Source organism: Oncorhynchus clarkii, chromosome 6, assembly GCF_045791955.1.
Source record: "Oncorhynchus clarkii lewisi isolate Uvic-CL-2024 chromosome 6, UVic_Ocla_1.0, whole genome shotgun sequence".
NCBI classification, from domain to species: domain Eukaryota; kingdom Metazoa; phylum Chordata; class Actinopteri; order Salmoniformes; family Salmonidae; genus Oncorhynchus; species Oncorhynchus clarkii.
In genome coordinates, this window is record NC_092152.1 from 31,300,383 (window position 1) to 31,313,558 (window position 13,176).

The 13,176-nt window shown below is 40.0% G+C and overlaps 2 protein-coding genes across 2 annotated transcripts in view; one reads left to right on the forward strand and one right to left on the reverse strand.

The window, feature by feature from the left end:
* The window catches only part of LOC139410970 (LIM domain kinase 2-like), a 38,812-nt gene extending 32,736 nt beyond the window's left edge, over positions 1-6,076 (reverse strand). Inside the window, exon 1 of the mRNA XM_071156710.1 lies at positions 5,791-6,076. Within this exon, the coding sequence (XP_071012811.1) occupies positions 5,791-5,806 (16 nt within the window). The 5' untranslated portion in view covers positions 5,807-6,076. The remainder of the gene's footprint in view (positions 1-5,790) is intronic.
* Positions 6,077-10,138: 4,062 nt separating this feature from the next.
* Positions 10,139-13,176, forward strand: part of LOC139412024 (sodium- and chloride-dependent GABA transporter ine-like) — a 51,258-nt gene continuing 48,220 nt past the window's right edge. Inside the window, exon 1 of the mRNA XM_071158807.1 lies at positions 10,139-10,805. Coding sequence (XP_071014908.1) covers positions 10,565-10,805 — 241 coding nt within the window. The 5' untranslated portion in view covers positions 10,139-10,564. The remainder of the gene's footprint in view (positions 10,806-13,176) is intronic.

Below are 13,176 nucleotides of genomic sequence, written 5' to 3' on the forward strand. Positions count from 1 at the left end.
TACCACAAAATTGGGGAACCCTGCTGCAGAGAATAAAAATATTCCAAAACATGCATTCTGATTTTAATAAAGCGTTGAAGTAAAACTGCAAAAAAATGTGGCAAAGAAATGTACTTTATGTCCTTTAGACAAAGTATTGTGTTTGGGACAAATCCAACGCAACACATCACGGCGCACCACTCTTCATATTTTCAACCATGGTGGTGGTTGCATCATGTTATGGGTATGCTTGTCATCGGCAAGGACTAGAGTTATTTAGGCTAAAAAGTAATGGAATAGAGCTAAGCACATGCAAATTCACCTTCCAGCAGGACAATAACCTAAAACTCAATGACAAATGTACACTGGAGTTGCTGTTCCTGAGTGGCCTAGTTACAGTTTTGACTTAAATCTGCTTCAATGTCTACGGCAAGACTTGAAAACGGCTGTCTAGCAAGGATCAACAACCAACTTGACAGAAATGTAATATTTTTTGTTTTTATAATGTGCAAAATGCTCACAGCTGTAATTGCTGCCAAAGGTTATTCTAACTTGTATATTCAAGGGCGTGAAATGTTATGCAAATTAGATATTTCTGTATTTCATTTTCAATACATTTCTTAAAATAAGTTTTCACTTTCTCATTATGAGGTATTGTCTGTAGATGTGAGAATAAATGTTTTACTTGTTTAAAAAAAAAAATGTAGGTAGTAACAACAAAATGTGGTATAAGTCAAGATGTATGTATACTTTCTGCAGGCACTGTACATCACATCAATGGAGTGGAATTGAAGAGTGTGGGCGAACTGTACCTCCGACTACATCGTGTCGCAGTCAGTCGATACTTGCAAAAATGTGAATTCTTAAAACGCTTACCGTGTACCCATGTCTGTCCTGTGTAAAAGCGTGCATTTCGTTTGCTGAAATCCGTAGTTTGGGATTCATTTTATGTGATCTGTCAAACTATGCCCCATAACCCACTGTTTTCCAATGGAGTAGGAAGTTACGACTTCAAGCTGGCACTACCACTTGTAGTCTTTACTGAAGACTAATCTCTTCAGTAGGTCCTACGATTGAGTGTAGTCTGGCCCAGGGTAGCGAAGGTGAACGGCAAGGCACATGAGCGACAAACTGCCCTTGCTGTCTCTGCCTGGCCGGCTCCCCTCTCTCCACTGGGATTCTCTGCCTCTGACCCTATTACGGGTCACTGGCTTACTAGTGCTCTACCATGCCATCCCTAGGAGGGGTGTGTCACTTGAGTGGGTTGAGTTACAGACGGTTTTGCGCCCCCTTGAGCTTGTGCGGTGGAGGAGATATTTTTGGGCTATACTCAGCCTCTTCTTAGGGCAGTAAATTGGTGGTCTGTTGATATCCCTCTAGTGGTGTGGGAGCTGTGCTTGGAAAAGTGGGTGGAGTTATATCCTGCCCGGTTGGCCCTGTCCGGGGGTATCGTCGGACAGGCCCAATGTCCCCTGAACCACCCGTCTCAGTCTCCAGTATCTATGCTGCAATACTCTATGTCCCGGGGGGCAAGGGTTATTAGTCTGTTACATCTGGTGTAATTCTCCTGTCTTCTCTGGTGTCCTGTATGAATTTAAGTATGCTCCCTAGGATTATGCCTCAGGAATACCTGGCCTGATGACTCCTGGCTGTCCCCAGTCCACTTGGTCGTGCAGCGACTCCAATTTCAACTGTTCTGCCTGCGGCTAGGGAACCCTGACCTGTTCACCGGACATGCTACCTTGTCCCGAACCGGCTGTTTTCGACTCTTTACCGCACCTGCTGTCTCGAACTCTCAATGCTCAGCTATAAAAAGCAAACTGATATTTACTCCTGAGGTACTGACCTGTTGCACCCTCTACAACCACAGTGATTCTTTGACCCTGCTGGTCATCTATGAATGTTTGAACATCTTGATAACAATCTGGCCTTAATGGCCATGTACTCTAATAATCTCCAACCGGCACAGCCAGAAGAGGACTGGCCACCCTTCAGAGCCTTGTTCCTCTCTAGGTTTCTTCCTAGGTTCCTGCCGTTCTAGGGAGATTTTCCTAGCCACCATGCTTCTACATCTGCATTGCTTGCTGTTTGGGGTTTTAGGCTGGGTTTCTGTATAGCATTTTGTGACATCTGCAGATGTAAAAAGGGCTTTATAAATACATTTGATTGATTGATTGATACTTGTACCTGTGCTTGCCCTGATTGTTAGAGTTGTCATTTGGATTTGACAGAGATCCCAAAAATGGAACCTTGGCAGAGGTTCAGAAAATTATACTTTTATCAAAAACCACAAATTTCATTAAACAAACAAAGGCGTGCCTTTACACTGGACAAACGTTGGTACACGGAAAGAGTTTAAGAATCGTCTAACAAGGAAAACTTTCAGACAAGCCTGCGTATCATTCTTAAACAAGATCTTTCATTGAGCTTTTCCCAAAGTTTTGTTCTCACAAAAGCCTGCACTCACGACGCTTCCATTCCAATAGAGAGCAATAGTAATGCCGTCTTTTTGTAGGCACTAACTCCGCCATGGCTCGCTGGCCAAAGCTTATGGGGAAATTAATCAATTTTGGGGGGGATAAACGCCGAAAATAAGGTCTGTGGTAAACACAGGCTTAGGAGATCTTATACGTTTTGTTTTAGGAGATAATCATCATCAGCTGAAGTAAAATGTTAATAATTTTGAAGCATTTATGTAAACAAAACAAGCACATAAAGGCTTCATAAAGGTAATGTTAACTTACTGAAGAGATCTCCTAAGCCTGTGTTAACCTCAGACCTCATTAATTTCCCCCATAGGACTGGCTGAACGAACCAGGAGTAACTCGTTTCCGGTTTTTAGGACTACAAGCTGGGATGAAATCATTACACATATTCTGTTGCAAAGCTTCATCTGTTGCAAAACATTTTGCAACAGAAACCGTTTACGCATTAAAACTTGTTATGGCTGTGTCATCAACAACCGCTGAATAGCATAGCGCTACATACAATAAATATTACTATAAATATTTATATTCATGAAATCACAAGTGCAATATAGGAAAACACAGTTTAGTCTTTTGTTAATCCACGTGTAAATCATGTAAATATGCTTTACAGCGAAAGCAATCCAAGCGTTTGTGTAAGTTTATCGATCGCACGATAAAACATTAAGTACACTTAGCATCAGGTAGCTCGGTCACGAAAATCAGAAAAGCAATCAAATTAATTGTTTACCTTTGATGAGCTTCGGATGTTTTCACTCACGAGACTCCCAGTTACACAACAAATGTTCCTTTTGTTCCATAAAGATTATTTTTAGATCCAAAATACCTCTGTCTGTTTGTCGCATTATGTTCAGAAATCCACAGGAAAGAGCAGACACGACAACGCAGACAAATTCGAAATAGTTACCATAATGTCCACAGAAACATGTCAAACGTTTTTTTATAATCAATCCTCAGGTTGTTTTTATAATATATAATCGATAATATATCAACCGCAAATGTCTTTCACAGTAGGAGAGGGAAAAGCAATACCTATCCAAACTCTGTTGCGTGAGCAAAACTCATGTGACCACTTGACGCGATGTTATCGTTCTGGCTCATTTTTCAAAATAAAAGCCTGAAACTATGTCTGAAGACTTGACACCTTGAGGAAGTGATAGGAAAAGGAATCTGGTTCATATGCCTTTAAATGGAGCAAATGGAGGCTATGGAACATGGAGTTTTCAAAATAGAAGCCACTTCCTGCTTTGATTTTCCTCAGGGTTTCGCCTGCAATATCAGTTCTGTTATACTCACAGACAATATTTTGACAGTTTTGGAAACTTTAGAGTGTTTTCTATCCAATACTAATAATAATATGCATATATTAGCAACTGAGACTGAGGAGCTGGCCATTTACAATGGGCACCTTTTCATCCAAGCTACTCAATACTGCCCCTGTAGCCATAAAAAGTTTTTTATTTTTTTTATCGAATTTAGCAGATGCTCTTATCCAGAGCGACTTACAATGGCGCTTGCAACGCCAGGGTTGTGAGTGCATACATTGTCATACTTTTTCATACTGGTCCCCCATGGGAATCAAACCCACAACCCTGGCGTTGCAAGTGCCATGCTCTACCAACCGAGCCACACGGGACCTACTCCAAATGTAAAACACAAACAAGAGTTTTTATTGGACAAATTCAGGTAAGTCCCTCCCTGTTTCCTCTGTTTGCTTCTTAAAAATGTTTCTGTAATGAATACACCCCTAGCAAGCTCTATGCAATGAATATGGTGTGAAAACTGGGGGATTTAGAAATGAGTGGGCGTGTTCGAGCAGCTCACTTTTGTCAAGTCGGTGACCTTTCAAAGTATGTTGCATTATGGGGATAAATATTGTCGACTGCATGAACTTTACAACAACCATGTGATCAATGGTCATGAAGTCGACTGCAATTTTCTGCAGTTGCCCCTCACCAGCTGCAATTTGCAGCCATCACCTGCATTGTGGGAGGCAATAACTGTCAACCAATCATTCAAGTGTTTTTGTTTGACCCACGCGAACAGGACGTGACTGAAACAGGAAGCAACTTTGCCGCAATGTATACAGTGTACAAATGATTGATATTTGAGTCCCTCTCTCCCTAATTGATAGTACAATGTACACACATATTTATAGTGTTTGGAGACATTTCAACATTACAAAGAAAAGATTAATCAACAATGGCAACACTGCCATGTTGCACTGAGCCTTGCTGTTGATAAACCAATCAGTGTCCGACTTTCGGCAGTCACAGATGTACCTACCTCAACTCCACTCCTCGACTTTCATCTGAAGTAGGTTGCTTCCAATTAGGTACATAAAACATGTATTGGCCATTGAGATACTTTGAAGCCACCGGTTGGCAATAATGGCACTCCCCAGTAGGAGCAGTACTCCATAGGAATTATACAGTATTTCAATTAAATGCTTCAAGGACAAATTACATTAATTTAAGTTTTTGTTGTTGACAGTAACATTAGTAATCTCAAAAAAATGTACTTTAAGTAAAATGTTTACATATTTTGTATTTTTTAGCTCACATAATATAATTTAAAAGTATGCATTATGGTGTCTAATAGAATAAATGTGGCAAAAACAAATGTAGATATTAATAAATGGATTTCTATAGATTCCAAAATATGTTTTACAATGGTGGGGGAGTGCCAAAGTGGAGGCAAGGTGGCTTCAACACAGCGCCCCCATCATTAATTCTAGTGTATATGTAAATGATTGGTTGCTTCAGCTTTACCACTCAAACAAGCCCAATGAATCCAAGAAGCTAAATTCAAGTTTGAGTAAAATCTTATTTCTTCATATTTCAACAGTTTACAGCAGGTATAAAACGTGCAGCAAAATTCTAGCTCCCTCAACAATGCAGTAGCCTACATTAATCAATAACAGAAAAGTACAAAATAACAAGTAAGTATGCACAGTAATAATTGACTATATTTACAAATATAAAGTGGGTAGTGAATTGGACTCGCAGTAGAATACATAGTATAAGTCAACATAATCAGCTGAACTTTGATGGCAGAGTCATTGCCGTTGTTAGAAAGTAACTGTGTATGTCCCGATTATCAGATACATTGCAGCAAGTTCTCATTTGACATAAACACTATCTGGTCGAAAATTGACCAAGTCCAGAAAATAGTGCGTCCCCCCTACTGGATGTAACTTGGGCTTCCCTTTACACACCAAATATTGTTGATATATAACAATATATATTTTTAAATCCACATTGTTATCCACATGTAGGCTAAGCAAATTAACAATTTAATGGGAAAAAAAGTTTAGACCGCTCACCTTCCAGTTCCTCCATATAGCTAATTTCTGTGTGTCGTCGATGTTTTTTCTTCTCAGAAAGTTCTCATCGTGATCCAGCATGAGTTACAATGGGGTGTTTTCATTCTACACATCCAAAAATCTTAAAATCCACTTCTAGGGAAATTGTCCGCTAAATCTCGTCACATTTTCCAAGGAAGGTTAATATCCCAGCTCAGTTTTGCAGTAGCCTAACTTTGTTAGCAGGATAAATGACGTCATGCAGTTGAAATTCCTGTACGGAGACCGGAACGAATCAAACAGCAACACCTGGAACAGGAGAAAATAATTGGAGAGCCCACAGGCCAATATCCACTACTGCACTGAAACGGGAGCACCATCTACTGTCAAAAAGTAGGGATCTCACTTTATTTCTCCACACAGGATAGCTACTATTCTACGGTTTGGTGGAGTGGATACCTGTCAAAAGTTTTAGGACACCTACTCATTCAAGTTCTCTTTATTTTTTCTATTTTCTACATTGTAGAAATGATAGTGAAGACATCACAACTATGAAATAACACATGTAGAATTATGTAGTAACCAAAAAAGTGTTAAACAAATCAAAATATATTTATATTTGAGATATTTCATGACTGGGCAAGGGCGCAGCCATAGGTGGGCCTAGTCCCACACACTTGGGAACCAGGCCCAGCCAATCAGAATGAGTTTTTTTCCCCACAAAAGAGCTTTATTACAGACAGAAATATGCCTCAGCTCCCCCTCAGACGATCCCGGAGGTGAAGAAGCTGGATGTGGAGGTCCTGGGGCTGCGGTTGTGAGGCAGGTTGGATGCACTGCCAAATTCTCTAAAACGACATAGAGAAACGAACATTCAATTCTTTGGCAACAGCTCTGGTGGACATTCCTGCAGTCAGCATGCCAATTGCACACTCCCTCAAAACTTGAGATATCTGTGGCGTTGTGTGACAAACTGCACATTTTAAAGTGGTCTTTTATTATCCCCGGCATAAGGTGCAACTGTGTAATGATCATGCTGTTTAATCAGCTTCTTGATATGCCACACCTGTCCGGTGGATGGATTATCTTGGCAAAGGAGAAATGCTCACTAACAGGGATGTAAACATTTGAGAAAAATAAGCTTTTTATGCATAAAGAACATTTCTGGGATATTTTATTTCAGTTCATGAAACATGGGACCAACACTTTACATGTTGCGTTTATATTTTTGTTCAGTATATCTGGATTTCGCCTATCAGATAGGATTAAAGGCATAGAAATAAAATGAATAGAACAGGAGTCCCCATTCAAGTAAATTATTTGTCCGTTCTGTTCATCATTTTTTAATGCATTTATTCCTCTAGATAGACATAACTTTTGAAAAACTGGGCCAAAACACAACTGACACTAATCAACCAAAATGGTTTCAACCATCACACTGAATACTTTGTAACTCCAAACCAAGCCGCTAGAAGAAGCCATTGTGAGTCTGGGGCACTTTTAAAAAAAATCAATCTACCGCTACCCAAGTGATGTTTGTTTCAATTAATTAAGGTCTTATCAACATTTTTATGATGAAACTAGTTCATTTATTATTCAATTCAAAGTTTGGGTCACATACAGTACACAGATTTGCAGATGCTATTTCAGGTGCAGCGAATTGCTTGTGTTTCTAATTGTGTTGTATTACTGAATGAAACTAAGGAGATGCACTCAAACTTTGTGATTTAACTTACGTTATGTTAACTACATTACTTTAGTTGACTGCTTTGAGCAAAACTTGAATATAATCTAAAAGCCTATTGTTTGTGTATGATTTTTATTTATTGTTCACTTGTTTTTCAACAATGTCAGGTACAGGCAGGGATGAATGGGGTAAGACACAGGGTAAGAAATCATTTGAACATCACAGGTATAAATTCCCACTGTGACCATGATAAAATGCAATGTGAATTGTGATGTACTACTGAATGAAACTGAGGAGATGCACTCAGACCAGCCTTTGTGATTTAACTTACGTTAACTACATTACTGTGGTTGGCTGCTTTGAACAAAACCTGTATCTAATATAACCTATTCTGGGAGCCTAGTGTGTGTATGAACTATGTGGAATAATTTTGGACCATTGGCTTCCCTGAAAACAGGTACTGACAAGAGGAGCAATACGAGTTTGTCAGAGGTCGTCATGCTGATGTTGGCTTTGGTGGTCCACACAATGAAGAAGCAGGTGTCCCGTCCAGTGATGTGGAACTGACCTTCGAGCAGTAAAAATCATCTTCACGGAGGCTGTAAGACCCTTTCTCCTCGAAATAGAAATTCTTCGGCTTGACTGCCTCTTCAAATGGTAAGGTCCCTTGCACCATAGGGATACTTGACCTCCACCACGGCTGTGGTGCCCAACAGACCGTCCAGTGAGGCACCCAGGATCCCAGATCTCGTGACCCAAAGCCCTAACTCCTGCACACCCATCCCTGTAGCCATTTGCCTTGAAGCCTCACTGGATGGTCTGGTGCCCTCCTCGTCATTATCTGTGCCCCACTATACAGACACCCCATCCAACGACTGATCTGAGGACCCTTTTTAGCAACGAAGGAGTAACACGCTTGGCCCTAACCACTGCTCCATAATTGCTGGCCGTCAACCTCCCTCTTATCATGGTGTGCCAGTTGGGGGTTGGTGCGCGGTCCAACTGTTGCCTGCCGTATAGCCTTCTGTGCTCCACCAACAGTGCAGACCTCACTATCCTCTGGAGAGCCTACGGTTGTGGGCGGAGCAGTTGCCGTACCAGGCGTTGGACCGCGCACCAACCTGACAGGATGCTCTCGATTGTGCATCTGTAAAAGTTTTATAGGTATTATGACGTGTCCGCTGTGGCGGACTTTAATATTGCTCAGCAGCGACTCAAACTTTGCATATGTTTCTGATTAATAAACAAAGCCATGCTGGTGGGTGGTACCAATCAAATAAAACCCAGCCTTCAATTAAACATAGGCGAAAAATTATTTATACGTAATTTCATAAGACACGTCATTGGCACACTTTTGCATGAAGCAGGTAGTTCGGTTTTGCCACTTTAAGCCCAAATATATCATACTTTGACTAAAACGCTAACTTATTGACTTACATCATTGTGCAACATCATGGGTAAGCTCTGACCATCTTTCAACTCGAAAAAGTGGATTTCTAATGTTGTGGGCGTTTAAACTCTCCCAGTTTATATGTCCCACTCTTTCTGAATTCACCCTATATTGAAATCTAAAACCACAAGATCTCTTTGTTTCTGGGTACTACTGATAATTGATTTCCTTAGATAGTGAGGCTTGTTCCTCCAAATAAAATTATTAAGAATCGCATCTAAATCCTTTACAAGTCAAGTGATAATGAAAGATAATCAACTGAAAAGGTTTGATTTGAGTGTTTACACAGGCAGCCCAATTCTGATATTTTTTTCCCCTAATTGGTCTTTTGACCAAACACATGCAATCTTTTCACGTCTGCGCTTTTTAGAGATGATCTTATTTGTTAAAAGACCAATTAGTGAAAAAAATGTGTCTGCCTGTATGAACGCAGCCTTTAAAACAGTGACGTCAGACATCGCACCAATGATTTATATTTACACTTGATGATTTATAAAGGGCACTGTTTTGAAGCCCCTGCGCCTCCATCTTGGCACTCCCTCACTGTCGTAAAACACATTTTGGAGCTATAGAAATGCATTTATTAATGTCTTAATTCGTTTTTGCCACGTTTTATTATATTAAAGACCCCTTAATGCATACTTTTAAATTATATAATGTGAGCTAAACATAAAAATAAAACCTGAAAAAATATATAAAAACCTTTCCCCTAAAGTATAATTATTAGAGACTACTAATGTTACGGTCGTCCCCACTACAACAAAATAAAAACTGAATATAATTTTGTAAATACATGTGACACTTAATTGAAATACTGTGGAATTTCATTCATTCTTAGGAGGACTGCGCCTACAGGGTAGAGCCAACATGGCCGACCGGTGGCTTCAGAGCCTGTCAATGGCCAACACATAGCATCGGCAATCCAGGGATTATATACATGATTGCATCACACTCGACTCAAACCAAATATTAACCTTAACCACACTGCTAACCTTATGCCTAACCCTAACCTTAAATTAAGACCATTTTTGTGTTCATTCATATTGACTGCCAATTGTAGTTTGTGGCTGTGGTAACTAGTGGAAACCCCACAACAAGGGCATTGCTAGGAAACTACGGCACGTAGGGGCGGGTTCCCGATTTTTTTTTTATGACAGTACATAAGCAGGTAGAATGAACATTTTTAGGTCAATGTTTCGGTGGGTTCATTGAGGTATAATAAGAACGGGTAGGTTACCGGGAGTTTAGTGCATATTATCCTGCATGTGAATTGATGGTAAATCGGGGCATTAGTTGTGATATGTCAGGCAGTCGTCGAATGAGGTATCATCTGATGCCTACAGTAAGATAGCGCACGTTGTAGGCTAAAGCTAGTATACCAATATAATTGTGTTTCATAAGGGAATTGAGTTGTCCAGATTGTCTGTAGCCTATTTGGTTTAGACATTTTACTCGTGCGCCTATTATATATTTCCTGCTATAGGCTTTGTTCATAATATTCAGTATTATCCTACTGATTTATTCTATTATAAAGGTTCTCGTCACATTTAGCCTATTGATTAAGCTGAAACTTCGACTGTTATCTGTTAGTAAGTGGCATAGTAGCCCATAACTTAATTGAAATTGTTGGTGAGAGTCAAGGCTATTACACTTTTACAATGGGAGTGGGGTCCGAAAAGACATCATCCACCACCAAGGGAGTCTACAAAGAGGAGACTGATATTGCCTCGAAAGCACCCTTAAACGTGAATGCTATGTTATCAAACAAAGTGGGGCACGCGACAGCAGAAAGGGCCACCTGGGGTCGCCGCCTTGAGTTCGTCCTCGCGTCAGTGGGGTACGCGGTGGGACTTGGGAACGTGTGGCGCTTTCCATACCTCTGCTACAGGAGCGGTGGAGGTAAGCATGTATATGTGGAAGTATACATTCAGAAAGATTTTTCGGTTTGTTTAATTTAGAAACGAGTGTAATTACTGAGCACAGTCACATGAAGTTTGCAATCCTGTTTGTTGCATTTTTTTATTGCAACATACACATGATAAGTGCAGTAAAATGTGTTGTTGTCAGCCATAGTAGTATAGAACCCCTGGAGCAAATTACGGTTAAGTGCCTTGCTCAAGGGCACATCAACAGACTTTTCACTTTGTAGGCTCGGGGCTTTCAAACTGGCGACCTTTTGGTTACTGGACCAACATTCTAACTGCTAGTCTACCTGCCAACAGGTATGATCAATCTGTGATGTAGCCTACATAAACTTTACTTGTGGTGTATGTGCCTTTTGGTTGAACAATAGCCTTACTAATTAAAAAAGGAGACGCCTTTTCACTCTGCAATAACAAGGTTGCTTTCAGAATAAAGATAATATGTTCATTTATGTTAGATGTTTGTTTCTTGAAGATGTATGACATTTTGCTTACTTGCTGATTTTAATCTTACTTGCTGATTTTAATCTTACTTGCTGATTTTAATCTTACTTGCATGCCTTTTATAGAATATAGGATTGAGCCAAATGATGCCATATGGATTCTGTTTTTAATAAAATGTTGAAACTTGGATCTCAGGGATTCTGTCTGCCACATCCTCTGAAATACACCACAAAAGAAGACTTTCAGGTTGAGATTAACGTCAAGATGTTATGAATATAAACTGGACTTCTTGAAGGAGCCAGGAGCCACACCACTAGTTTTGCTGGGACTGTCTTGGAGTGGGCTAAGTGGGGAGGGGGAAACTGAAAACAAGCTGTTATTGGAAGAGGTTTTGAACTCTTGTTTGTATTGTTCTATTAAGGAATTATCACGAGGCAGGCAAAAACTCTATCCCAAACTCTATCTTTTCGAACAGCTCTTACACTAACATTTTTACAGTGTTATTCAAACCACATAGGTGGAAATATATATATATATATATCATAGGAAAATATTTTTTTTTACTGCACTGGTCCTTTATTGTTGCATCATCATCATCATGACTTTGCATTGCCTTGGCTTACAGCACAGCTGAGATCTAGGCATGTGTGACTCGGAAAAACATCAGACCTTCCCAAACAACAGACATGGATGATTATGTGTTCTGATGTATTTCCTCGTTAGACTTGCCTAGTTAAATACAGGTTAAATAAAATAAATACAAATAGTTTACTTCTTCTCCTGTTTTGCCACGGACCTCACTGTATAACAGAAATGTGCTACCTTGACAGATACCATCACACTGGTTTGCTCAGGCACTTAGAAGGCACTAAATTAATCTGGCATTCATTCACATCCCTGGTTTATGTAGCAGACATAAATTGGATTTATAATCTCGTGGGGGAATTGCCTCTTGGTCTAATGGTCAAGATGAATGTTTCTCCTGTGAGGAACCAGGGTTCAAATCCTGTCTGTGACAACTACAATAAGGGGACTGCATCTCATTCCCTCACCCGAGAGCTTAAAACAAGTATAAGGACATTTCTAGTTGTAGTTTAGGGAATTAAGACTGTCTTGATTTTATTACAGTAAGACACACCATGTGTTGCCTATTCATCCTCCTTGGTGTTAAGCTATCTGTCATGGTAATTACCATATATGACCGTTTCCTGGGCTAGCAGTCCAGACCTCTATCCAGTTACTGAGATAGGGTGGATCTGCTATGTAAACGGAGATGCTGTATTGGTGGTAGTAGTAGACAATAGTTGATGGTGCACTACCCGGGTCGAGTTTCAATTGAATTTAACCAACATTGAGAGTTCATTGTTTCTTGGGCCTCAGGCCTTGAAAAATACAAAATTAAACTGATTGAAAGTATAAGGGGATATCAGTGTGAAATGCCGTGGTCAAGGCTTCGACGGCGCCAGTGCAATGAGTTGGGCTTACCCAGGTGTTCAAAAGCGCATATCACGGGCCTCCTTTGCTCTGACATGCACTGCCAACTGTGGGACCTTATATAGACTGATGGGTGCCTTTCCAAATCATGTCCAATCAATTGAATTTACCACAGGTGGATTCCAAGTTGTAGAAACATCTCAAGGATGATCAATGGAAACAGGATGTACCTGAGCTCAATTTCGAGATTCATAGCAAAGGGTCTGAATACTTAAATAAGGTATTTGTTTTTATTTTTGTATAAATTTGCAAAAATGTCTAAACCTGTTTTCACTTTGTCATTATGGGGTACTGTGTGTAGATTGATGTGGGGGAAAAAATAATGTAATCCATTTTAGAATAAGGCTGTACGGTAACAAAATGTGGATGAAGAGAAGGGGTCTTAATACTTTCCAAAGCCGCTGTATCTT